At 40.4% G+C, this 25971-nt stretch overlaps 1 protein-coding gene across 6 annotated transcripts in view; it reads left to right on the top strand.

Moving 5' to 3' along the window:
• Nucleotides 1–25971, top strand: part of LOC121317354 (transcriptional-regulating factor 1-like) — an 80013-nt gene that overhangs the window by 38048 nt on the left and 15994 nt on the right. The window contains exons 2-8 of one of the 6 annotated variants that reach the window (XM_041253197.1): nucleotides 15685–15774; nucleotides 17760–17881; nucleotides 19724–19779; nucleotides 19984–21513; nucleotides 21990–22036; nucleotides 22286–22436; nucleotides 25663–25911. In XM_041253197.1, coding sequence (XP_041109131.1) covers nucleotides 19990–21513; nucleotides 21990–22036; nucleotides 22286–22436; nucleotides 25663–25911 — 1971 coding nt within the window. In that variant the 5' untranslated portion in view covers nucleotides 15685–15774; nucleotides 17760–17881; nucleotides 19724–19779; nucleotides 19984–19989. Of the gene's footprint in view, nucleotides 1–4930; nucleotides 5004–6134; nucleotides 6339–15684; nucleotides 15775–17759; nucleotides 17882–19719; nucleotides 21514–21989; nucleotides 22037–22285; nucleotides 22437–25662; nucleotides 25912–25971 lie in introns of those variants that run through there. The other 5 variants (XM_041253196.1, XM_041253194.1, XM_041253195.1 and 2 more) reach the window with 5 other exon arrangements.

The raw sequence follows: 25971 nt of genomic DNA, 5'->3' as shown, positions 1-25971 counted from the left end.
GGATAACAGATTTGCATACTACTTTACAGGGGAAGAGTAACTTCGGTGCAGTTTCGCTACACAAAATAGCCTGTTTCACTACCCCTTTTCTGTTTGGATATTAGACATCCTTATTCGTAGTCCATTTACAATTCTAACTATCTGTCGTGTAGCTACCTCTGGGTTCTACACTCAAAGCCCTTTTTTTCAATACAGATTTTAGCCCAAAATTTGTCTCTAAAAAATGCATTAATGTAAATAATGTATTCATTTTAAAGCCATGCAAGGTTGTCTGTTTAACATACTGTAGTTTCAAGACATCTACAGCAACTGACTTGTCTATATTCTACAGTCATTTATAAAGATTATTACATTTTGATGGATTAAATAGTTTTGCATGCAGCATTTCAGATTAGCTTTTGGGTCATTGAGTAATTTACTCTCCAATTTAAACACTGAATAAAATGTTGCATTATCTTGAAGTCATGATTACGTTCAGCAAGCACTGTATGGCTTTCCTTATTTTACACTAATGTCTTTTTTGCTACAATTTAGAACATTTGCCCTAATATAATTCTAGTCTGGAAAGTTACTAATCTCGATGTTGTTAGCTTCTGCGTTCACAGACTCTCCTTCCATTAGTACTAGGCTGTTACAGGTTTTATGTAAATCTTCCTTTCTCAGTCTCTTGTGCTCTCCCGTTCCAAGTCAGCACACATGCTACCTGTAAAATTAAAAAAAAAAAAAAAAAAATTGTCCAAAGATATGGTTTAAAAATTGTACCGATACTGCACTAATGCAAATATTGTAACCCTGATTGATCGCTTTGCTATAGCAATATGAAGCAGCCCAATTCCCTCCAAACATAGAATACTGTAATTATTGCATAGCTTTACCTTCCAGAAATTTGGTTGACAGATAGGTAAAGTGGGGGTTAGGTTGAGGGGGCCTGGCGGCGCAGAGAAATCCTAAGGATCAAGAATCCAGTCACTTATTCACCAGACACAAACACGCATTGCAAGTGAGGTGGATTGAAGCGCAGGTTTTTTTTTTTTTTTTTAATTGAATTTCCAGGCAGGCTACAATTAGCTGTCCCAATATTTCTGTGATTCATGCTCTAGCCATTGAGATGCCAGGAAACGAGTATAATAACCTTTATAACATTTCAACTGGAGCAGTGCAGCAAAATTGCTGTGCATGAAATTTAAATATCATGCCTAATTTTTTTTTTCTTTTCTTTTTTGGTGTAAAACACCCAGTGTGCAGCTTATCTGGAGCACTGATTCAATTTTGTGAATAATCAGGTCTAAAATTGTGAAGAGAGGAGTGGGAGGGGGCAGGTTGAAGGAATGTAACTCAAATGTATTGGTTTTCAAGTTTGACCACACTTGTTGTTTTGGGACAGCAAAAGTCCTGAAATGAACAGTACCCAATTGGAACTACAGTGTAGCACAACTGCAGAAGAGTGGTGTAACTCATAGCCCCCACGTAGTTAGAAATTGTCTGAAGGTGGTAAGAATACCAATTTCGATGACCTTTTTAACAGATTTTTTTTCACGTGGGGGGGGTGGCGGCGGAGACAAATAATGCTTGTTTAATTTTAAGGCATTGTGAACAGGCTGGCTGGTGGTGACATCAAGCCAGAAAGTAATCACAACAGTACTGTGAGTAAGTGCACTGTTGCACCAGTTTATTGTAAATAATAGATGAACAAAATAAAAACATTAACAAAACAGAACAAACACTGAACAAACAAAAGAAAACGAACGCTCGACCAAACAAGTATCGTGCTGGTGTTGAACCAGCACGAGTAGCAATTGTTTTCTTTAATTATTTTCCTCCTCGCTGTACACTCAAGCCAGTGTGCATGAAACACTGGGTCTTTTATGCAGCTGTACCGACACTTGATTGCTAATCAGTCATTCAGTTTGAATCTCGGCACATCTGCACGTGAACTACTTTTTGCACTCCCCATGCTCACATACTATTACATACTAATAGTGAAGTGATTGTGTAATCCCTGTGCCTAAATCCAACTAGATATTTAAAATCACCCATGATCACCCACACTCCATGCACCAATACATACATACATGCATACATACATACATACATATAACAGACAACACAAGACACATAATATGCACAGGAGAGGGGCACCCTGCCACAGGCGTTTTTCAATGGCTTTCCAACAATAAGTGAAATTGAAGTGAGATTTCACTTGAAGTGTAATCACTCCAAATTGGTTCACATGAACTGGAATGACTATACTATAATTCTCTATCTACAGTTTATAATAAGAAAACTGAAAGCTCCACTACTAAATTGCAAGGCGTTATTGGTCCATGAGAATGCTTGCAGTCTGCACAATACTGGACTTCTGTGAACTGAGAACAAGTTGAGAACACAAAACATATTTAACCAGAGGTGAAGGGCTATTGCTTTGACCCACACTGCTCCATCTGGTGTTCTTTGCCCTGATATACATGTATTTTTTAAATGGGGGAGCCTCTTTTTATTAACTGTTTCACAGGTCTGGTGTGGCAGTGAGTCAGCAGTTTCCTTTCAGTGACTAGGTCGGTAGTATCTGCAGCAGTGTGCTACCTCATAGCTGCCCTGCCAAAGGTAACCCATTGTAACCACCAACACCAAGTCAGCCTAAGCTCTTTTGTTTCATTGTCTCAATGACCTCAGCCTTGGCTAGGCACTGAAAAAAGAACAAAGAAATTGCTGATGTCTTCAAATTTGTTAATCAACAGCATGCTAGCTTTGGGGGGTTCATGTGGCAGAGGGAGAGAATTCCATACTAGTATGACATATTTTTTCACATTTGAAAGCAGATGTTGCTTCTGAGTCTGGGGTTGAAGTGCAGAGAAGTTCTAGTTGTAGCACTGGCACAGATGTTTGGATTTTCCGACAAACGGTGGCAAAAATAATCATATTAGTATTCGGTTATATATAAAAAAAAAATAATAAAATGACGCAAAAAGATGCAAAGAAAACCAAAATAAGAATGATGTCTGAAATAAATGACACAATCATTCTACTGGACAGAACCCTGTTGTTCTCCTTTGTTTATAAGGGAATTTGATTGGTGGGGGGATTTTACTTCTGCTTTTTTTTTTTTTTTAACTGTAACATGGTATAAATTGTACTTTAAAAAAATAAATAAATAAAAATGTGCAACCATATAGAAGTATTCAAATACTGTAGAAGTTTACATTGTAAAAGAATATTCGACCATGGGTCATTCCATGACAAATCGCCCAAAACATTGGATTTATCGTCTCCAATTTACACCAGACTCGGCGCTCAGGGTTGTTGGGGGGGGGGGAACAAAATTACGTTTTCAGGATTCTCCCCAGGAATTCTGTACAGCCCGAAGATCTTTTAACGGAAAAATGAACTTGCCTAACCTTAAATACATAATGCGACAAAAAATTTGAACAGTGTTTTGTCTTTCGTTGACTTTGTCTGATAGCGCTTTTTTCTGTTCTACATTTTCTTATTCGTTAGTGTTTTCTTTTTATTATGGTAAATTACCGTGCTTACTGAGGCACTGTACGATTTGACTGGGGAAAGGTAATGCAGGGTTATTGGAGTTAACAAAAAAAAAAAAAAGGTAACCTTTGCACTTCCTGTTTAGCTTAGTTATGGAGCTTATTGCTTCATTTAAATGTGTTTTCTTTATGTTAAGTTTTCTGAGTTAAGTTAATGCACATCTATTTTAGTTTTTTGCTGTCCTTCATTTTTTAATGCAACCGTTCATTTTAACCATTTTTTAACACAACAGCACTCACACATGTTTGGTCACCATCATAACTGCTGCATGAAACCGGAGTGTAATAATCCAGCACCTCAGCACTTAAGCATTTGTATGTCAGCTGACAAGTGTTTAGTTGATATCCCATCACAACTTTCTTCTTAAAGGCATACAGCCTCTATATATGAACTCCCAGTATCTCTCACAAGCACCTGTGTACATATTATTATAATATCTCAACAAAAGGAATAGGTTTTCTTGTTTTTTTGGTGCATAGGTACAGCTATTATGTACTAGATATCACCTTACAGTACAATAATATGACAAATGGACTGAGTGATAATACCTGAAAATAATTAAAATATTTTTTTTAGTAAAGTAGCCGGCACAAATATATTATTAGGTGGTGGATTGACTTATTTTGACCCGCTGCATTCATTGTCACTATTTTTGCTTTGAAAATAATTGGTTATTTTTTTAGCAGTCATTTTTAACGTTTTAGCCTCTCGAAGTGCTTAACAGTGTTTGTTTTTTTTTTCACTCAGCAAAGCGCAACTTATCTAGTCTGCTAGAAGCAAAATCAATCTTTATTGTTAAAGGCACAGCAGCATCTGCAAGATGGGCAGATCAGGTTTTTTCAGCTGACAGCCTCTTTGCCGGGTGGCCCGTCTGGCTGAAAAGGCCTGGGGAGAGCCCTTGTTTTGTCAAAAATTATAGAGGGGTCAAAATGTGGTTGATTTTGGACCCCACTCAACCTTTAATCGATCTTTAACTGAAAAACTGTTTGAGCTAGATACTTGTGTTAGGTGTCTTTTTTTATTGGAAACTGTATGAGGAATGCATAAATGACATTAATGTTACCCTTTTAACGGTTTTGGACCTTTTGACCTTTGAAAATTCTGAATAGTAATGGAAAAAAGTCACACCAGTAAATTATATTTTTTTTGCTGTTCTTTTGAAATGTTGTATTTAAAACCCACACGTTGTAGCCTCTTGTGGATGCTGACGTGGGACTTGGGCACTGAACACTACATAGCATTTTCTCAAGGGGTATCCAGCATTTCTCATTGTTCTCTAGCCAGATAAAGTGCCCTGAATTCAATCATTTCAATGCAAATTGCATCTGCACAGATGCAAGAATCAAAACTCCCTTTCCTATATGTGACACTGTCTTTCTCCTTAATTTAGCTGTCCCAGGAGGTTTTCTCGCAATGGTTTGTGATGCACTAGAAGAGAGAGAAGAGGATTGAAGCTGGTTCTGGTAAATAGTGATGAATCTGTGTAGGCATGGTACATGTATGGTAAATGTTGACTTGAACCTATGTTCCAGGTTTTCAGAAATGGACATGATATTTGCAGACAAAGAAGGTGGTTATGTTGTAGAAGGCAGTCTTGCAGAATGAAAACATATCTGGGACTAAAATCTGGTCATCAATACCTGTAAGGGTGGTTTTGTCACAGAATGACCCACATGTTTGTCCCAGCGCTATCTATGGGAATTGTATAGAAAGCAAACTAACAATAAACACAACAGCCCAAACCAGACTTGTCTGAGCCTTAGTGAAACTGATTGATAACTCCTAGTGCTTTCCCTTGATAGGCTGACGTTCTGTTGCCATGTGAATCAAATACAGTATGGCCTTTGCTCCTGACGTCCAACACTGCTGACCAATCTCTGTTAATTTATAGATATCTGTACTCGCGGGGGAAAGGTCGGGCTCGGTTGCCTGTACACGTTGTATTGATCCCTTTTATATGTATACATGTATTCCAGCTCTTCACCTTTAACTCTTTGCAGTCCGTTTGTTCAGCGCTTGTCAGGCGCATCAGGTCCAATTTATTTTACACTCGCTGTTTGAATTTTTTTTTTTTTTTTTTCAGAGTGAAACAGGTTTAAAAGGCATTGAATCGCAAAAGGACACTCAGTACTGTATCTACAGCCAAGCCCCATCCCTTGTTCACTGTATTTTTCACATACACCATTATAGTTGTAGATACTGATAAATCCTCTCCTGATCACTCGTATTATCACCAAACTCCTCAATAATGCAATCCAAGTCATTATTTTATTACTATAACAACATCTCAAAAAGCTCCAAAAATGTCTGATATTCTTTGAGCGCTGGATGCAGAAGTAGCTACCTCCTTTGTTATGTCCGTGTTATCTCTGTAATGCATGGGGCTATGAGATGCAGCCTTTTTTTTTCGGTTTCATTCAGCTCCTATCTGTCTCACTCGGCCATTGAAAGGTTTTCTCTGCTTTTTCCATAGAAAAAACGACTAGAGACCTGTGCTTTACATCTTTTTGATACTGTCGGTCAGTATCCGACATCAGACTGGAAAGGGAAAATTGTAATGTCGGACCTGGTCCGACATAAGACCACAAAGGGTTAAGGTGTAGGACTTTGGAGACTAACGTCTAATCCTTCATCTCAACTCAGAAAATGCATTGTGTGTAAGGATTGGCTCCAAGACAACACAATGATCTGGACTGGTTGCACTGCTTCAACTTGTGACTCTTCTCCCTTCTACACATGACTAGAAGAGCCCACACGCAAAATACAGTCTGGGGAGACAAAACCAATTTTACACAAAAGTAAGTAATAAATGTTTAAATTAAGTACTGAGGCACTGCGGTACTAAATGCTGTGCATGGGAGTGAGACACCTTTAATATTTTTCATCTGTACCTGCCGATGGTATGTAGAGCATATCTCCTGTAGTAACACAGTACATTGTGTGTTACAGTAGACTTTTTTCTTGTTAACAGAAGAGAGCCCTCAATGAAAGCAGCTATTCCTGTATGCAGCTGCAATCTTTCTAAACGGGCAGAGCTTGCAATCTTGTTTTCATTCCAGGAATGTTACTGTCTCACAGTTTGACAGGGAGCCAAGTAGGGCAGTTGTCTAGGAGTGAAGGCTTTCTCCCTCCTCGTATCTTCTCTTATTTTGTTATTTACGCAATTTCATATGTGTAATATATATATTATAAACAAAAGAAAGTCTGTTTGGGCTTACGCTTACTTCTCAAATCAATGCACCAACCTTGGTTTATAGATTGAAGTCCAAAAGACCAATTAGTCACACACTCAAAATCAGGACAAGATTTACTATAGTCTTTTAATTATATATATAAATATAAAATCAGTGCCTGTAGAAAGTCTACACCCCCTTTCAAAATGTTCAACGTTTGTTGCCTTATAGCCTGCAATACTTTTTTTTTTGTTGTTGTTTTTTTTCATGTATCTACACATCCTACCCCACAACTTCCAAGTGAAAAAAATATTCTAGAAATGTGTAGAAAATTAATTAAAAATAAAAACTGGAACTTGGTTAGATAAGTGTCCACTCCCCTTGTCAATAGCAATCCTAAATTAGCTCAGGTGTAACCAATCGCCTTCAAAATGATACACCAAGTGGCCTCCACCTGTGTTAAATTGTAGTGATTCACATGATTTCAGGATAAATTCAGCAGTTCCTGTAGGTTCCCTCTTCTGGGTGGTGCATTTCAAAGCAAAGACTCAACCATGAGCACCAAGGTGCTTTCAAAAGAACTCCGGGACAAATTTTTTGACATGCAGAGATCAGGGGATGGGTATAAAAAATATCAAAGGCCTCGAATATCCCTTGGAGCACGGTCAAGACAATTATTAAGTGGAAGGTGTATGGCACCACCAAGACCCTGCCTAGATCAGGCTGTCCCTCCAAACTGGATGACTGAGCAAGAAGGAGACTAATCAGAGAGGCTACCAAGAGGCCAATGCCAACTTTGCAAGAGCTACAGGCTTTTATGGCCAAGACTGGTCAAAGTGTGCATATGACAACAATATCCCAAGCACTCCACAAATCTGACGTGTATGGTAGGGTGGCAAGAAGGAAGCCATTACTCAGGAAAGCCCACTTGAATCCTGTTTTGTATGCAAAAAAAAACCCCATGTGGCAAAAAGTTTTGTGGTCTGACAAAACTAAAATGGAACTTTTAGACTCATTCAGCTCCTATCTGTCTCACTCAGCCATTGAAAGGTTTTCTCTGCTTTTTCCGTAGAAATCTAAGTGTGCAAAGTTGGTAGAAACCTAGCCCAACAACTCACAGCTGTAATTGCTGCCAAAGGTGTTTCCACCAAGTATTAACTCAGGGGGGTGGAGACTTATCCAATTATGATCTTTCAGTTTTTTATTGTTAATATATAATTTTTTTCTCAATGAAAACTTTTTCATTGGAAAAAATCCTCATTTAAATGCATGAAACTCTGAGGCACTGACACAACAAAATGTGAAAAAAGTTCAAGGGAGTGTAGACTTTCTTTAGGCACTGTGTGTAATATATATTACACACACACACACTGAATGTGTGTGTGTGTACACACACATTCAGTTTATATAAAGAAGTCATTACTCAATAATATATACAGTACCAGTCAAAAGTTTGAGTACACTGCTTGAAACCAGGTTTTTCATGATTATCTATGCACGATTAACTGTATAAACTTGTCTATAAACACTTAATATTTCATTATATGATACGTTTACTTATATAAGATGATAATCATAAGTGAATTGCATTCAAAAATTACATTTTTAAATGAAAATGTAAATCTTGCAAATTCAGTGAAATGGTCACCCAAAGCAAGGGGATTTCAGTTTGAAGCCCAGGTCAGTTAAAAGTCTGAAAAGTGTATAACACGGTGTTAGAACACTGATCTATGTATAAAAGTGTCTTTGTTAGATGTTCTCTGAGTTAACTAGAATGTTACCTAATTAACCTTTTGTCACCAATTATTTTTAACAGGTGAGGGTCCATGATTACTATAAATGTAGGTGTCATAGGCACAAGTTTGTCATTCCTGAATGTAAGGGAGCAGAAAATGGCAAAATACGCTCAGTTAAGCAAAGAAAAAAGACAGTCTGTAATTACTTTAAGAAATTAAGGTCAATCTTTAAGACAAATTGAAGAACTTTGCAAGTGTCTGTAACTGCTGTGGCCAAGACCAAACGATTTGAAGAAACTGGCACTCATGAGGACCGAACAAGGTCAGGCAGGCCAAGGGTGACCTCAGAATCAGAGAACAAGTTCATTTGAGTCACAAGTCTGCGAAACCAGCTATTAACTGCCCCTGAAAGACAAGCTCAGCTAAATGCTTCTAGAAGTACAGATGTTTTAACATCATCTTTTCATAGGAGATTGCGTGAAGCTGGCCTAACTGGAAGAATTGCTGCAAAGAAACCATTGTTAAGAGTGCAGAATAAAAGGAAGAGATTTGCCTGTGCAAAAAAACACAGAAACTGGACGTTTGAGGAGTGGAAGTCGGTCTTATGGACCGATGAGTCAAAATTTGAAATATTTGGGTCCAACCGCCGAGTATTTGCAAGAGCCTGAGAGGGTGAGTGCATGAGTTCTGCATGTGTGGTTCCCACTGTCAAGCATGGAGGAGGCAGTGTCATGCTCTGGGGTTGCTTTGCTGGTGACAGAGTTGGTGATCTTTACCAAGTCCATGGCAAGCTCAACCAGCATGGCTATCATAGCATACTTCAGAGGCATGCCATTCCATCAGGATTACGGCTAGTTGGACAGTCCTTCATTCTTCAGCAAGATAATGACCCGAAACACACCTCAAAGTTGTGCAAGAACTACCTGACGAAGAAGGAAAGTGAAGGACAACTCAATCTAATGACCTGGCCTGCCCAGTCTCCACACCTCAATCCCATAGAACTTGTTGGGACGAACTGGACAGAAGAGTCAAAGCAGAGCTGCCTACAAGTGCCCTACATCTCTGGGAATTGCTGCAGAAGAGCTGGGAAGACATGTCAGGTGATTTCCTGCTGAAACTTGTTAACCGAATGCCTCGTGTTTGTGAGGCTGTTATTCAGGCAAAGGGTGGCTATTTTAAAGAATCCAAGATTTAGAAACAATTTTCAATTTTCTTGAACATTGCTTTGATACTCCTTATGTTTTGTTTTGTATATTGTAACATGTGTTTTCATTTTCAAGTATTTACAGAAACGTATACGACGTAAAACATTGTCAATTATGATAAAAACCTAGTTGCCAGTAAGTACTCAAACTTTTGACTAGTACTATATATTGTGTGTGTGTGTGTGTATATATATATATATATAATATATATATATATATATATATATACACACATACACACACACACACACATTCAGTTATAATCGAGTCATTTAGTGATTTACAGGCATGTCTACATTGTGCAATTTCCATCACTGCTTAAGCAGTGACTTTAAGCTGTACTCACATACATACATTATCAATTAAAGAATTTAACTGTAAAATTAAGATTTGGCACTTTACATAATTATCCACATTGTATAATTGACATAACCTTATCGTTAATGTACCTATTTCTAATTAAAAATGGAAAACTATAATAAAAATTTCTACTTTAGCAGATAGAAGGTTCATTATGTCGCTTGGGTGGGCTGTTTCGGTGGGCGGTGGTGGGCAGGGTTGATGTCCGAGCCCCCAAGCCTTCTTTGGCTGAGGGGGCCCCGGATCTCCAAAGAAGTAAGGAGATGTTGTCATGGGACCTGGACCCTCCAGCAGATGCAGCATTGGCGGGCAGGCAGCACCCCTGGACAGTGTGGGCGTGGCCTTCTCAGACTGTGTGGGTCCCCCTAGCAGTGTGAGACCCTCCGGTGGCGTTGGACCTTCCAGTGGCAGAGGTAGCAACCGCGGGCCGGCTCCCTCTGGTGGCGGAGGTAGCGACCGCGGGCCGGCTCCCTCTGGTGGCGGAGGTAGGGACGGCGGCCTGGCTCCCTCTGGTGGCGGAGGTAGGGACGGCAGGCCGGCTCCCTCTGGAACAGCAGGTGGGACCTAGCGGACCCTCGGGAACAGCAGACGAGGAATGTGGCCATTCTGGTATTGGCAGTTCCAGCTCCTCCAGCGGCAACGGCTGCAGCCCCTCCACCACCAGCAGTTGGGGCTGTGGCCATTCTAGTGGCCTCTGAGGCACGGCTGGGAGCGGCGGCTCCAACCCCCACTGGGCTCTGGGAGCGGCGGCTCCAACCCCCACTGGGCTCTGGGAGCGGCGGCTCCAACCCCCACTGGGCTCTGGGAGCGGCGGCTCCAACCCCCACTGGGCTCTGGGAGCGGCGGCTCCAACCCCCTCTGGGCTCTGGGAGCGGCGGCTCCCTCTCTGGCTCTCAGGACGGTGGCTGGCGAGTGGATAGAGGCCCAGAGACAGACTGCAGTTCAAAAAAATAATACTTTATTATAAATAAGCACAAATAAAAGGGCACAAGGGCCAAAACAAAGGTATTTAAACACAGCTACCAAAACACAAAGCAAAACTTACAAAAATAAAGGTTTCCAGGCTGAGTGATGCATTCACTGGATCAGAAAAATGAAAAAACACAAAACAGCAAACCAAAAAAAACTGCAAGCACAACCATCAGCTTGCTCCATCAGCTTGCTCCATCAGCTTGCTCCATCAGCATGCTTCCTCAGCTCCCTCCTCTCTCTAATGGGAAGCTGAGGCCTCCTTTTATATCAGGTGGCTGGGTGCTGATTGGTCGTTAATTACTCCAATCAACCCCAGCCACCTGAACACAATAAACCCAGGCAGAGAGGGGAGTTTAACCCCATCCCTGCCAATTTATAAAGGGCAGAGCTCTGCTCTGCCACAACGTGTAAACTGGAATGTTTTTAATCACATGTTTAGGGTGGTCACTATTTGCATGTAGAATCGTGTTTCTGTCCCTAGGTTTACAAAAGATTGTAGTGTCAAATTTACCATCAACCTTTTTAGAAATTAACCAGTCAAGAAAATGTAACTCGGTTTGACTAAACTCCATGGTGAATTTTAAAGTAGGATGTGTCATTTATATAATCTCTGAACAAAAATAAATCTGTCTCAGAACCAGTCCATATTACAAAAATGCCATCAATGTCCTTTTCCACAATAAGATATTCTGCAGGAGTGGACTGGAGATGGTGTCTTTTAATGTATTCTTTTTCCCAATACCCCATGTATAAGTTTGCAAGACAAGCTCATTGCTGTACCTTGGATTTGCAGATGGTATTTATTGTTAAACAAAAAGATAATTGATTTTAAAATAAATGTAGTTAATTGTAATAGAAGATTCATTGGTAAATAATTTTGTCTATTTTCAAAATAAAATGACAGTGCCATCAATCTCCCCTAGAGAACTTGAAAAGAGTGTGGAGGAACTATGTGTTGGGAAAGCACTCTGATCACATCTGCTAAATAAGAAGGTAAATCTCTTACAATATCCTTAATAAAATAGTCTACAAACTGGCTTAGCGGTTTAGAAATTGAGCTGTTACCTGAAACCGTAGGTCGTCCTGGAGGTTGTAAAGGATTCATATATTTTTAGTAACATGTAAAACATCAGAGTTATGGGGATTTCAGCCTTTAAAAATTCTAATTGGTTTTGTGTGATCAGTTTGCTTTCCAATGCTTTTTCTAAAGTAACATCTCTCCTGTTTTAATCGTAAACCCAGATCTCCCGTTAAGGGTTCATAAAAACTTATGTTACTTAGTTGTTTTAGAACTTCACAAACATAATGCTCAGAATTTTGAAAGACCATAGAACCTCCTTTGTCTGCTGACCTAATTACTATGTTACTATTTTCTTTAATAGCTTTCCTTTCCAGCTGACTCACATTATGATTAAGTACCAAATGCTTTTTTAACAGTTGTTGCATCACTTTCTACTAATTTACTAAAGGTACTCTGCGTAGGGTTTAAAATATCTACGGGGGAAAAAAAGTTGATTTTTTTTCTTAAATTTGTCTGAAGGATTATGTTCTATTAGTGTGTGTTTTTTAAAAAACTTAAGTCTATTTTTAAGTTAAATGCATTGACCCCATTTGTAGGAAGAAAAGACAATCCCTTATTCAACACAGTCTGTTGTGCATGTGTAAGGTCATAATTTGGAGATGTTAATTACCTCCCAGTATGGCTTCTGGTTGTCATCCTCTGTGCATAACCGTGTCGGTTGCCTCTTCTCCCGCCACGTCTTCTTCGGTTGCCTTCGAGTTGGTGGGTGTTGTGGCGATTGCCCAACATCTCCTTTTTTGAAACGAGGTGTAACTGGAGTGACCCGAATCACTTGAGTCTTCATTTAAGGTTGATGATCCAGCAGAATTTTTGTTCCATGTTGCTGATAGTGTCTCTTAGGTTTATTATTCCAATTATACACAGTCCCATTATTGTAGTCTTGAGTGTGTCGCTCCTACTTTTTCATTTTGTATGTCTTTTGTTCCTGAAGTTGGTACTCATCCTGGTTTCATTTTGTTTTGCAATTTTATCCTTAATCTTATAGAACTTCTGTTTTTAGCAATGTACTTTCAGGTTTTGTTTACTCAATAATGAATAAAATCGAGTCCAAAAAGCATTTGTTTAGTACCTGTTCACATTTTTTATTTTTTCACAAAGGTAGAATCTTTGGCTTCAAAAATAGGCATTTTATTTATTCTCAGCCCTTGTGGTATTTGTTTCGCTCTCCAGTATTCCGATAGAGTAATTCAAAGAATCTTCTTTTTTTTTTAAATGTAGTTCATACACGTGTGTGTGTGTGTGTGTGTGTGTGTGTGTGTGTATAAATACAGTCATCTTCTTCAGCCTTTTTCAATCCACTGCTGGAAGAAGGTGTCCCCAAGATTCTTCCACAAAAGTCTGTCTGCTGCGTCCCTCATCCATGTTGCTCTGGTGTGTTTCCTAATTTCATCTTGCCATCTTCCTGGAGGTCGTCTTCTTGGTCAATTATTTTTAAACAAACTGGGATTATTAATTATAAGTGTCTCACCTTATGAAAGTTTTCCCATGTGGAGTGCAGGGTGAGACATATAAGAGGGAGTTGCCAGTCGTACATGTTGTGCTCCTGTGGGATTGGGAAGGCTGTTTAGGAGACTAGCCAAGCTGGGCCCTTCCTCCTTTGCTCCCAGGGTTCAATAGTTTGGTCACGTCCTTTTCTTAGGTTCAGCAGGTAAAAGGTGGCGGTACGCCCGACCGAAGGAAAGGCGGAGGCCTGCTGCTCTTCAGTCCTCCTGATCGTTAAGGTTGTGTAAGTAGTTTTCCAAGTGGTTAGAGTAAAAGAAAGTGGGCATGGGGAGGAGGCACAGCAAGTAGTAAATGATCTGTCTTGGCAGTGGGCCTGGCTCACGGTCCTCCACTGTAGACACACCACCTCCTGCTGGACAGGCAACTGTTTACAACAGCAGTGTTCCTCTCTGACGTGTGTGGATGCATCACCTGTCTGAGCTGCAGTCTGGTGATTTTATAACGCAGGTCCTGGTCTTACAGGTCATCTAATACAGTGTGGCATGGGGAGGAGTGGGGGTGCATTTTACATAACTTCCATCTCTGTCTCTCGGTGAACACTTCTTATGAAAATGCTGTAACCTGCTCAGCAGTGCCCCACTACAATCCTGCTGAGCGGGTTACAGCATTTTCATAAGGAGTGTTTAGCTATCATCCTCACAGCTTTGTTCCATTGAGGGATTACTTAACCATTTACAGGTTTACAGCAGTATAACCTGTTAAAAAGCTTGCAGCGGTAAAGTGTAGCCAACATACTGCAAGCACAGAAATGAACGGAAATTATGAGTGGAGATGCAACAAATTGTCTAAATAGTCTAAAATAATTTAATGATCAGCGTGGTTAAACTCGCACTGCTATTATATTACTGTACCTAATAATATACACATGCATGTTTTCAGTTTTATTTTAAAGCTTTTGTGAAGCATCTACCATTTGTTATTTTATTTTATTTTATTTGTTTATTTGTTTGTTTTGCTTCTTGGTTTTAAAGTATATTCTCATCGGTTTTTACTGACCATTTTTAGCTGTCGATATCAGATTTGAGAAATTGGTTGCTGATTGCACTTCTAATTGTAAAGCACTGGGTCACTGGTTTATATTACAGCCTTCTACTGTGATGCTTAATGTATTCGTAGCTAACAAAATAGCTATGCACATTTATTCATTATAGTCTCAAATGTGCAGTTTTGAAAGAAGCTTACATTATAGCTAACATGCATTTTAATTTTTAAATTTGATACCTGATGCTATGCTGGGTTAAAGAAATCTGAAAGTCTTACACTTCTTGGGTCATTTCATTTGGAGAGTCCAATTGTTTTGCATTAAGTGCTGCCTGACCAGGATGAGCTGGCATTTCCTGAGTGCTACTCTGGGGATTCCCTCCAACTCCATTTAAGGAGAGCAGAACTCTATGTCTGGACTCTGATCTACATCTCCAGCTTGAGACATGTGACAGGAAGCGATTTACAGTGTATAGCAGTCATACTGGAAGTGGCTTCACAGGCAGTATGTGTGTGTGCGTGAGTGTTACAGAGAGTCCAGCCCCTTACTTAAAACTGACACTGTTGCGTTGGCCACTTTTAACCCCTTTTTTGTTTTACTGTGAGAGACGTTTTATATATTGTATTGGCACTGTAGATAGACCTGCAGAATTAAGGCTTGGTTCTAGGGAATTGGTTACAATGAAAGTGCTTTGCAGTGCGGTTTGTTTTGGAAGAAGGTGTAATCTGAATTTCATTGATAGTGTAGCTATCACAAGGTGTTTCAAGGACCAGTGGTTAAAGAAAAGGGCTTGTAACCAGGAGGTCTACGGTTCAAGTCACAGTTCACTCACTCTGTGACCCTGAGCAAGTCACTTAACCTCTTTGTGCTCCATCTTTTGGGTGAGATGTTGTTTTAAGTGACTCTACAGCTTGGATAAAGGCAACTGCTAAATAACTAAACAAATAGTAATATCCAGGGGTTGTGCCTAAGTGAGCTCCCGTAGGCTATACCCATATGAACAATTACTGCAGTATATGCTGGTAAAAGCAAAGTGTAAATCACGGTGAAGCACAGGTAATGCAGGTAACCATGATAAAAATAATAATAAATGAAAAGCACATACTGAACTCTTTTTTTTTTTTCATTGTAGGCGTGGGCATTATTGTCTGAAGTAGCTGTCCGACCTACAGTTAAGATGTCCAGCACAAGAGAAAGTCCCCTAAGTTGTTTAGGAAATAAGGTACAGTGCTGTGCATGTATTCCATTCCATGCTGTAGAGCAGTGGTTCTCAAACTTTTTGGGCCGTGCCCCCCTTCCTCTTGCCTGTGGTACTTGACGCCCCCCAACACACACACACACACACACACACACACACACACACACACAACTGTAATGTTGATATCTCATAAACACCCTGATTACTAATGATTGACTCAGTCCTATAAAAATTAATGATAAAGTGAAGGTCAGTCAGACAAAACTATGTGTTCAGAGTTTTGTTGTTTAACAAAAAAAAAAACAAAATTCCCAGCACTTTTTTTTTTTTTTTTAAGGCATATTTAGTTTTCAAACATTTTTTACAAAGCAGGGATGTCTCCAAAACGTATTTTTTTCAGGAGTTACTATCTTTGTGGGCACATTTTGCCCGCACATTGATAGTAATTCCTACCCACACAAACACACGCACGAACACACACACACACACACACACACACACACACGAACCAGCCACCGATCCATCGTAATGAGAGCAAACTTAACACTGTAAGTTACAGTTTACCGATTGTGACCAATGCTTACTACACAGTATGCTGATAAACAGCATACATTACCAGATGGCAGCGGACTTCATCCAAAAATATGTAAGCTTAAAAGACACCAGTCAGATGCACAGTGCCATCTACAAACTTTGATATGCCTGGAGGTGTCAGCATAAAGATATGTTTTAAGATAATATATATTGTATAAGGGAAAATTTTGTGCTGGTATTAAATTTGGCGTATTTGCTACCTTGGAGGATTTTTTCACTTAGCACGTTTTACAAATAGTCACAGTTTAGCATTTGATGCTTTTAATTCCAAAAACATTTAAATAACTGTTTACTTAATTAAATGTCTGCTATAACAGTATCTCATTTACAGTAACTCGTTATAGCATCTACAATATAACTGCAGCAACTTGGAGAGCAACAAATAAGGCTTTCTAATCATTTTACAGTATTTATAGTTCTTATACGGCCCTTTTAATTTTAAGGCACCTAAACTTTTACGATAAGCATTTGCTATCTTTCATTTTTTAAACTTAGCTGCGGTTCCACAACATAACACAGCGGAACTATCACAGTAATGCCATGCAGTAATTGTAGGGCAGTTATTGCCACGTGTTAAACCCTTAACAATAAAGACGAAATGAAAATGCTTTCATATGCTTCGAAATCATTTCAAACTGTTTAATAGACTAGCAAGCACTGGCAAAATCAGCTCAGTTTTATACGGTGCAAAACAAATTTATTTTAACATTTTGTTTTGTTTCTCGACTTTATGATACCTGCACGATGCCTGCACTAATAACAATCAACCATTTTGTTACAGACTTTCAACAAGTCTAACACAAACAGTGTTGGCTGTTATTTAATTAAACACTTGTGAAAAAAAAAAAAAACACACAAACACACACACACGCAAAAATGCTTAACATAAAAAAAACAGCCCTACTACAGTAGCAAGCATTGAACGATGCCTCTGGGTTTCTGATCGCATCATCAATTCACATTTTTTTAAATCCATTAATGGAAATGTCCGGTTTTACTTTTAATGTTTTTGCAAGCAAATTGGCTTCTTCACTTTGACATCTGACACATTATTTCTCTTGTCCAGCGCTTCTGTAACCTGTTCTGTATAGCATTCTGACAGGATGGGGTCGCTACCAGTACTGTATGCAACCCTCTGATTGGTGGAAGTGTTATTGGCGATTCCATCAATACGGCCAATAAAGCCCAAATAAATTATCCACCTGTTATACGTTATAGCCTAGGTTAAGATGTGTGCTATAATTATAAATACATAGACAGATAGATAGATAAGTAAATAAATAAATAAATAAAATTCCTGAACCTTCTAACACCCCCCCCCCCAAGGACCAAGCCCCCCAGTTTGAGAACTACTGCTGTAGAGGAGTGGTAGAGCCAGTCCTATCACTCTTCAATCTCCTGCTTGGTTGTTGCAGGCAATGAGAGAAGAAACTCTGTCCAAACAAGCTCTTTGGAAGCCCTCCCGCCTGGTACATCACTAAAGGACAGTGCGTCTGGCTTTCGAACCGAGTGGAGCACGAGAGGACCCCCCCATTTAGTGAGTATATAAATGTTTTTTTTTTTTTTTTTTGTTCAATGCTGATGGATAGAAACTGAAAGGAGAGTCTTTCGCATTTCAGCCTTGTCAGTCCTCAGAGAAGCATGCTGTACTTGGGTATAGGTGTGTGGTAGAGCACTCTTGAAACCAGTTGTGAATAACGGTACAGCATGTGTTGTCCACGTGATCTGTTTAGTTTCAGAATTCTCCACTGGCAACAATAAAAAATAAATAGTAAATATATATTTAGATTATCCATGGAGATATACAAATATTATTTCAATTTCTCCTCCATATTAAAATTTCAATTTCTCCTCCATATTAAAAAGTTACCTTGATCATGTTTGATTACCAGATCAGGGCAGAAGTTAGCAATTGCACATTTATCTATCCTTCATTTCATTCTGTATACTAGGAATTTCACTTAATGGGACAAAAAAGCAAAACACTAAATATTAATTCCACATTGTCTCAAAAAGTAGTTTGTACAAACACCACCAAAATTCAATTTTTAATGTGCTTAACTACTTCAGATTCAGAACGTACGCATGTACATCAGATGAAAGAACACTTGCAGTACCATGCTGTGCCTGCGTACGTCAAGGTTTGCCATCTGTTCTGTTTTCTTTCAATCCTGATGTTTTGGTATACATGCCTATCAGGGGGTGAGTGGTATAGGTGACAAAGTGACTGACCAAACAGTCTTTGTAATTACCAAAATTGTCAGTTTTTTAATTAATAATAATAATAATTACTGTACTGTGTTATTATTTTGTGAAACATTTTTGTTTGGGACTGAAAACCCACCGTTTTACATTGCTGGTATCGGGGTAATGCTGCAGGTTTTCACTCCCAAACGAAAGGTTTCACAAAATAATAACACATACAGTAATCCACAAGTGCACGGGAAAGTGCTCCGGTTGTAGTGCAGTGGTGCTCTGTTGTGCTGGGTTGTGCTGTGCTCTGCGGTGCTAGTCGTGCTGTGCAGTCTGTGCTGGCTCTGTGGCTGCAGCTCCAGCCGCGTCCCCTTTTCTACTGAGATTTGCCACTCGGATTCCTTCTGTCTCTGTAATGGCAGTGTTAGTGATGTGTGTTTTGAAGTCGGGAAAGAGAGGTCGAAATCATCAGGTAACTTTATTAACCAGTTGTGTTCCCTGCAAAAATCCATATCTGTCTGTGAAGACATTGAGAAGAGTTGGAGATACCACAGGAAACAATCAACTATCTAAATCGGTATATGCCTTGTATATATTGTATAATTCTGTACATACTTTACATAAAAATTGTGAATATTTCTGTTATGCATATAAAATGTCTATTTTACTGTGTGTATATAAAATAAATAATCTGTCAGAGTTTCATGCATTTAAATTAGGGTTTTTTTCCCACTTATCTACACACCATACTCCACACTGTTAAGGGGAAAATTGATTTTAATTGCAGGCTATAAGGCAACAAAAGGTGACAATTTTGAAAGGGGGTGTAGACTTTCTATTGGCACTGTATATCTGTATATATATATATTGTTAATACAAAAATAAAATGTAAAACAAGATAAACTTTTGTTTGTTTTGCTTTTATTGAATATGACTATCTAGTACACAAAAGTCTGAGGGATTAATAACTTTTTTCCAGACTTTATTTTTATACCAATTTCAGGGGTAAAAATACCAACATAAAATAATTTCAAAATCTGGTATCTGGACTGCACATTCATTTTTGCATCTGGAGTTGAAGAGGTTAACATTCTAAATGTTTAAATTTGTATAACATCTAAACAAAAATAACAGTAGTAATCTTGTCCTCTTCCTTTTTCTTTCCTTCTATTTTTGTTCTAGCCAGAAGACAATGTTTCATCTTCTGCCGTTTAGCCCAGAGCATCGCTGCTTGCAGAAAATGTGAGCCTGCAGCAGAGTGAATTCAGGATTAAAAATTATTTATAAAATAACATTTATTTTTATTAAAGAAGAGATTTTAAAGTTATACTGACCAACACTCGCTCAGAGAATCTCAGGTCCCAATTCTTATGTATGTATGTATTTTTTTTTTTCTTTTGTTTTTAAAATTTTATTTACAAATAAATATCATTGTAACGAGTACAGCTCGGCATGGGGGACCATACACTTTACAAGCCCAATCACTCAGGGAACAGCACGGACGATGGCTATTACCAGCAGCAGCCAAATCCCATGGCTACTATGAGTGGAGGCTTGAACTACGGGTCGTCCAGCTTGGAGCCACCTCAGTCTTCTCCAGTGTCCCCTCATTTCCCTCATGACCTCCGGGACAGTTCTGCTGGGGCGGCCATGCCAGTGTCGGCCAAGGGCTTCCCCGGGATGACGGAGGCCTCCAAAGGGACTGGGCCTTGGACCGGCTCTGGTAACCACCATCAGAGCAGCCTGGGCAACTCCAACCTCATGTGGGGTTCGTCCAGCCCCGGGGAGGCTACAGACCCAGGCAGTGTCGGTGGCTACCAGTATAGCTGCACAGCCCAGACAGCTGCAGATGGGCAGCCTAAAGTCACGAGCAGTGTGTTGCAGAAGCTGGATTCCTTCACCCAGGTTTTTGCCAACCAGAACCTGCGGATCCACCAAGGCAGCACTGGTGGAAACGGGCACAGCCTGGTGCAACACGGGCAGTCAGCCTCCCCCTCCTCTTTGGCTGACGTCACTGCAGACAGAGCCCTGCGGCAGCTCCTCTCCCAGAAACCCCACCTACACGAGCAGACACAGGAGACACCTGTGCAGCAGCAGCAAAGGTACCAGCTGGAGCAACAGCAGATGCAGAGGTCCTTTGACGCAGCACAGCCCAAGTCGCAACAGATAACTGATATGCAACAACAGCAGCTCTATTATGAGTACCAACAACAACAGCTGCAGCAACAACGGGTGGCACAAATGCAGCACTTGCAGGCATTGCAACAACGGCAGCAGATGCAAAGCCTGCAGTCCCAGCAGCAGATGCTACAGCAGCAGCAAGCACAGTACTACCTGCAGCAACAGCAGAAACCCCAGCAACAGACTGCTGAAGCATTCCTGCAGCAATTGCAGCAGCAACGGAGCACTTATTACCATAAGCAAGCACAAGCAGCCATGCATCAGTTGCAACTACAACAACAGCAACAGCAAATGCAACCGCTGGCTTCCTCATCACCCTACCACCACAACCGGAAAACTGTACAGCAGCAGCTCCAGTACGCTCACCAGGAGCAAGCCCACCCTGTCCAACACATCCAGCTCTCCTCTGGGGACCCCTATTACTATCAGGAGCAGCAGTCGGCATCAACTCAGCAGCAGTATCATCGGCAGGGATACCAACAGAGCATCCATGTGCAGCAGCAGGTACAGGCCCAGGAAGAACATGACCTGCAGTCTCCATCCAAGCAGTACCTCCTTGAGCCCGGCTGCCAGCCTCAGAACCCAGGCGTCCCTGCTGCCGCTGCTGTCTCTGGGCTCCCAGAGGGCAGAGACGATGGCCTGGCCTGCAGTGAGGTCCTACCCAACATGGGAGTCCCCAGCCCCCCACACCAGCTGGGACAGAGGTGTCTCAGTGAGGCACTGTCTACCATGCAGTTGGCGAGCAGGAAAGGAGGGCCACAGAAGCAGCAGTTACCCAGTACACTGTGGCCACAGGTAACTACAGTATTTGATATTAATTAGGTTGTACATATTAATAAAGCAACACCGGATTCTTAGGTTGCTCCATGGCATCTCAGGTAGCTTCATCTCAGACACAGGCTTGTGTCGAAGGAGGGAAAATAGGATCTGGCCACTAACTAGCATCTAACTACATTTGCTGCACTGTTTTTAGATTTGAAAGACATTGTCATTGCCAACTGCACCTGGCACTACTCTACAACATAGCATGTTTGTCAATAAGTGGTAATAATACTGCAAATAAAGGTCATTTAAGCAGTAAGTAATTCACGTTACTTGTTTAATATGGATTTAGTTTACTTGCAATAATTGCTGAGTGCACCTGTGATACCATGCAGCAGACTGGCAGCAGGGTCTTGATTCTGGCACTGCTCTCTGTCTACTTGTTTCAACTTTAGATAGCTGCCTGAACTCCAAACCTGATGGTAAAAAGTCTTCTTTGTATTCCATAGGTGTCATTAACAACTGAGAGGCGAGATCCCACCTCTCCTGACCACAGGTAAAAGGCGTGTTGTTGTTAATGCACTGTACTTTCTTAATAAATTGAAAATCGCTAAACTAACCACAGTTTCAGAAGGGAAAGAAATGGTTGTGGTCGCCTTACTTCATAAAGTAAGCTTAATTGGTGATTGCAACAGTGTATTAATAAAGGTGCGTGCCTTTTTATGGCTTGTCTTTGTACTTGATCATAACCTGGTAATTAGCCAAATCTTCTGTCTACTTCACTGGTTCCTGTCTGTGTACACAGCATCCTCAATAATGCAGGCTTCCCGGAGAGAGTGGAGGTGAAAAACAGGCTGGTGTGCTCCATGTGTCAGAAGGAGTTCAAGAGTCTACCTGCCCTCAACGGCCACATGAGGTCACACGGGGGTACGAGGACCGCACCCAGCCTCAAGCAGGTGAGGGGCAGGGAGGCCAGGGGAGGCCAGCAAAGGAATGGCAAGGAGGGGGTGTCTCTTGTCCACAGTTGCTTCTGGCTTTTTTTTTTTTTCCTAAGTGTGACCCTGTATTCATTATATTAAATCAACTAACGGTGTACATAATGTGTTTTCATTAACTTGCTTAAATCTGAGATAAGCAAACAATAATACAAATGTTGACAGATGCAGGATAATCGCAAAACAAAATTCGCACACGAAAATGACTTTCCACTAGGTGTGGCAGTCACACAGCAGGAACAAAAACAAAACTACTGCTGCCAGGTTTCCCCTGATTTTTAACTAATCTTGAACTACCTTGCCTAAAGTAACATTAGTTTGTTTAACATTAGCGCTGATCAGGTTGTGTGAAACCAGACAGATTTGTTTCAGTTCATTTCAATAAAGTAAGCTTCCCATATTTACATTTAATGATCCAAGTTTAATTTAAACAGTATTTGCTGGTCTTGAAGGATCGATATGAATTTCAACTGTGTGAACAGTGCTCAGTGTCGGTTGTATTGTTTGTATCCTAACCCTGATTGAAGACAGTACAGCTCGACATGAATTCTAGAGAGTTCAGGTGTTACTGTTGTATATAATAAAATGTGTTGCTTGGAATTCTTTTGGGATGCTCTATCTAGACATTCCCATTTATCCCTGTGCTGCACAATTCAGTTGGACAGTACTAACCTAGGAAGAGGTGAGACCAGCGGTCCAGATAAGGTTTTGGGTCTGAGGGTAACTTACACTTTAATTTTAACACAGGGAGTAAAATGTATTTTCAGGGGGTAAAATTGAACCTTGAAGTCATGAGTAATCTCAATGAAATATTTTACAAACTTTAATGGTAACGGGGTAAGCATTAAAAAAGAGCCTTCCATTTTAACTGCAATGTAACTTTGAACGACTGTGTAACCACACGTGTGTTGTGCAAAGATCTTTATCGGCCTTCGATATTAAGCCATACAGATCAATAAAACAAGGAAATGCATTCATGTTATAAAAAAGTTTGTGTAGTGTTATAGGCACCTTTTTTTAGTGTTTCCCTCTGACGATGGTTCCAGTTGGATTTGTTGCTGGACTGGGGTGTTTAGGCTCAACCTGTGTAGCTTTGAATTTTTCTTATTCTTACTTTGATTGGCTGCAAAGACAACAGGACTAGTCAAAGATTGGATAATGCTTGTTGGGTTGGGGTTTTTTTTTTGTGTGCAGTTTTCTGGTAACTGAAGACATTGTATTCTAGGAGGTGTAGTTGTTAGTGGAAGTTTTTGGGGAGGCAGACAAGAGGTGCAACAAAATTTATGTGAGTATTTGTAGGCATTAAATTAAAATTTTGAACGTATTTCAGATTTTTTAATGGGTAAAAACGGCAGGCATGCAGCTTATCTGGACCACTTGGTGAGTCCGAGGCATTACGTTTCCATTATATTTCAGGTGGGTCATTGTTTAATCATTCCTGCTTGCCTTTGATAATGAATGTATTCCTCGTGGCTGGCGAGTGGATACCTCCTATGACGTACTTTGATCAGTTATCTATGAATACAAAAATAAGTGAAAGACTGGATGAAGAAAGCTGGGAGTCCAGGGGCTCTTGTGTGTACTGTACCTGCTTGTCTCTTTCTGTGTTGTGATGTTTGCATTCTCTGAAATATTGTTTCTCTGAGTCCCTGTCTCTCTTTTTCAATACCGCAGCCTTCCTGGTGAGAGAGGAGGTGAAGAACAAGCTGGTGTGTTCCTCTGAGCTGTTTCTTTCTATCCTTCACTTATTGACAATGTACATCATAAAAGTACTACACTTTTGAATTGTCATAGTGATTGCAGCTGACAAAATAGGTACATAAATATGACCTGTTTTGCACTTCATTATCTACATGGATCTCAAATGTGTAGTTTTGAAAGAAACACATTTTATAGAAAGTATGTATTTTGTTTTGATACCTATCTAGCACTAGACTAGTTTAAAGAAAGTTTTACTGATGCACTTCCTAGGTCCTTTCCTCTTACTCTTAACACTATCTGAAATCATTGCTTAAAGAGAGATTTATTTGGCCTAGTGTAGTACTGAAAGTCATGTTAATTATAACGTGTCCAATGCAAAACTGCACATTTTAAGACGTGGAAGTGCTACAGTTTTCTATGGATTGTTTGAATGAGTGCTAACGAAGGCTCACTTTCAGTGACCGTAATGGTTACCTTCAAGCATCCTCAGTTGCAATTCAATCTTTACTTTTTTTTAATCAATTTTCTTAATCCATTGGTACTAACAAAATTACAACTGTGCTAGTTGTGTTGAAAAGCTTGCTTGTTTTTTTACACTTTCCTTTGGGAATTTATGATTAAAGAAGAGAAGTTGCAGCGGCAGCTTTCTGTTAGTTACAACCCCAGTGATAAAAATCCAGTTGGACCAACAGCCCCAGGATTCAGCAGTTTTATCTACAGCAGTGTTATATTTAAATAGCCTCAAAAAATGAGTGACGCACCAAATTATAAGGTAATTGATGGGTACGAAAATGGATTTTAAAGCGCTGGTTATCACTCCAGTAATCTCAAATTTCAGGCCAGGTTACTGCCTTCATCTGTGTGCTTTTACCCTGTTGCTTTTTTCTGTTGTAATTTGTTATACCCCCGGGGGATGTGTGTTCCTGCTGACGGGCTATAGTGGAGGCAGTCCGAGCCAGTCATCTCATTGTGATGAAACTTTGTATAGTTACACTGAAGTCCAAGTTCTTGTTTTTAAATTCTCTAACTTGGAAATTGGCAGGGTTTCCCACATTAACTGCACCGTTTGCAACCGTTAGTGCAGAGAAGTCCGCTTTTAGAATGTATCTTCTTTTCTCAAAATAAAAAAAAAAAACAAGAACACCTCTCCATTGCAGCAGAACAGAATTCAGTTTGCTCAGACAAGCTCAGAAACCAGTCAGAGACAAAACAGGAATAGAATAATGTAAAGAGCATGAATTCACACATAGCATTGCTGTCACTCTGGCTTTCTCCTTCCATATACAGGTAGCAAAAGCATACTTTAGTATACATTTATATGGCACACTGAAGGACTGTATCTAGAATCTAACAAATACTAAATGTCTTGGTATTGTGAACCAAGCGTCTTTGCCCTCTTCTGCAGTACAGTATTGCTCTCCTTTCCTCTCTTTCTCTATCCCTGTTCCCCTGAGTTGTGAACGCCTGTGTCCTTGTCTGTGTGCAGGATGAAGGGGACAAGCAGCTGCCCAAAGAGGTGGACCCCCTCCTGCCCATCGTCATGCCTGTCTCTGTACCTGTAAAGCTTCCCCTTGCCATACGGCCCGCCACGGACCTCTCGCCCGCTCCCTGCTGCCCCCCCGACAGAGACATGCCTGTGCTGGTGAGGATGGCCAAGTCTCCGCCTCCAGCTTCCCTGCAGCTTCTGCAGCAGCAGCCGCCACACTCACCCGGAGCGGCCCACCTTGCCTCCTCAGTGAGTGTTGGGATGTCATGTCCGGTCACTGCTCCCCCCCCCCCCCCCCCCCTACCCTCC

This window comes from Polyodon spathula, chromosome 6 (genome assembly GCF_017654505.1).
Source record: "Polyodon spathula isolate WHYD16114869_AA chromosome 6, ASM1765450v1, whole genome shotgun sequence".
NCBI lineage: Eukaryota > Metazoa > Chordata > Actinopteri > Acipenseriformes > Polyodontidae > Polyodon > Polyodon spathula.
This window is presented reverse-complemented; position numbering and strand designations above follow the sequence as displayed.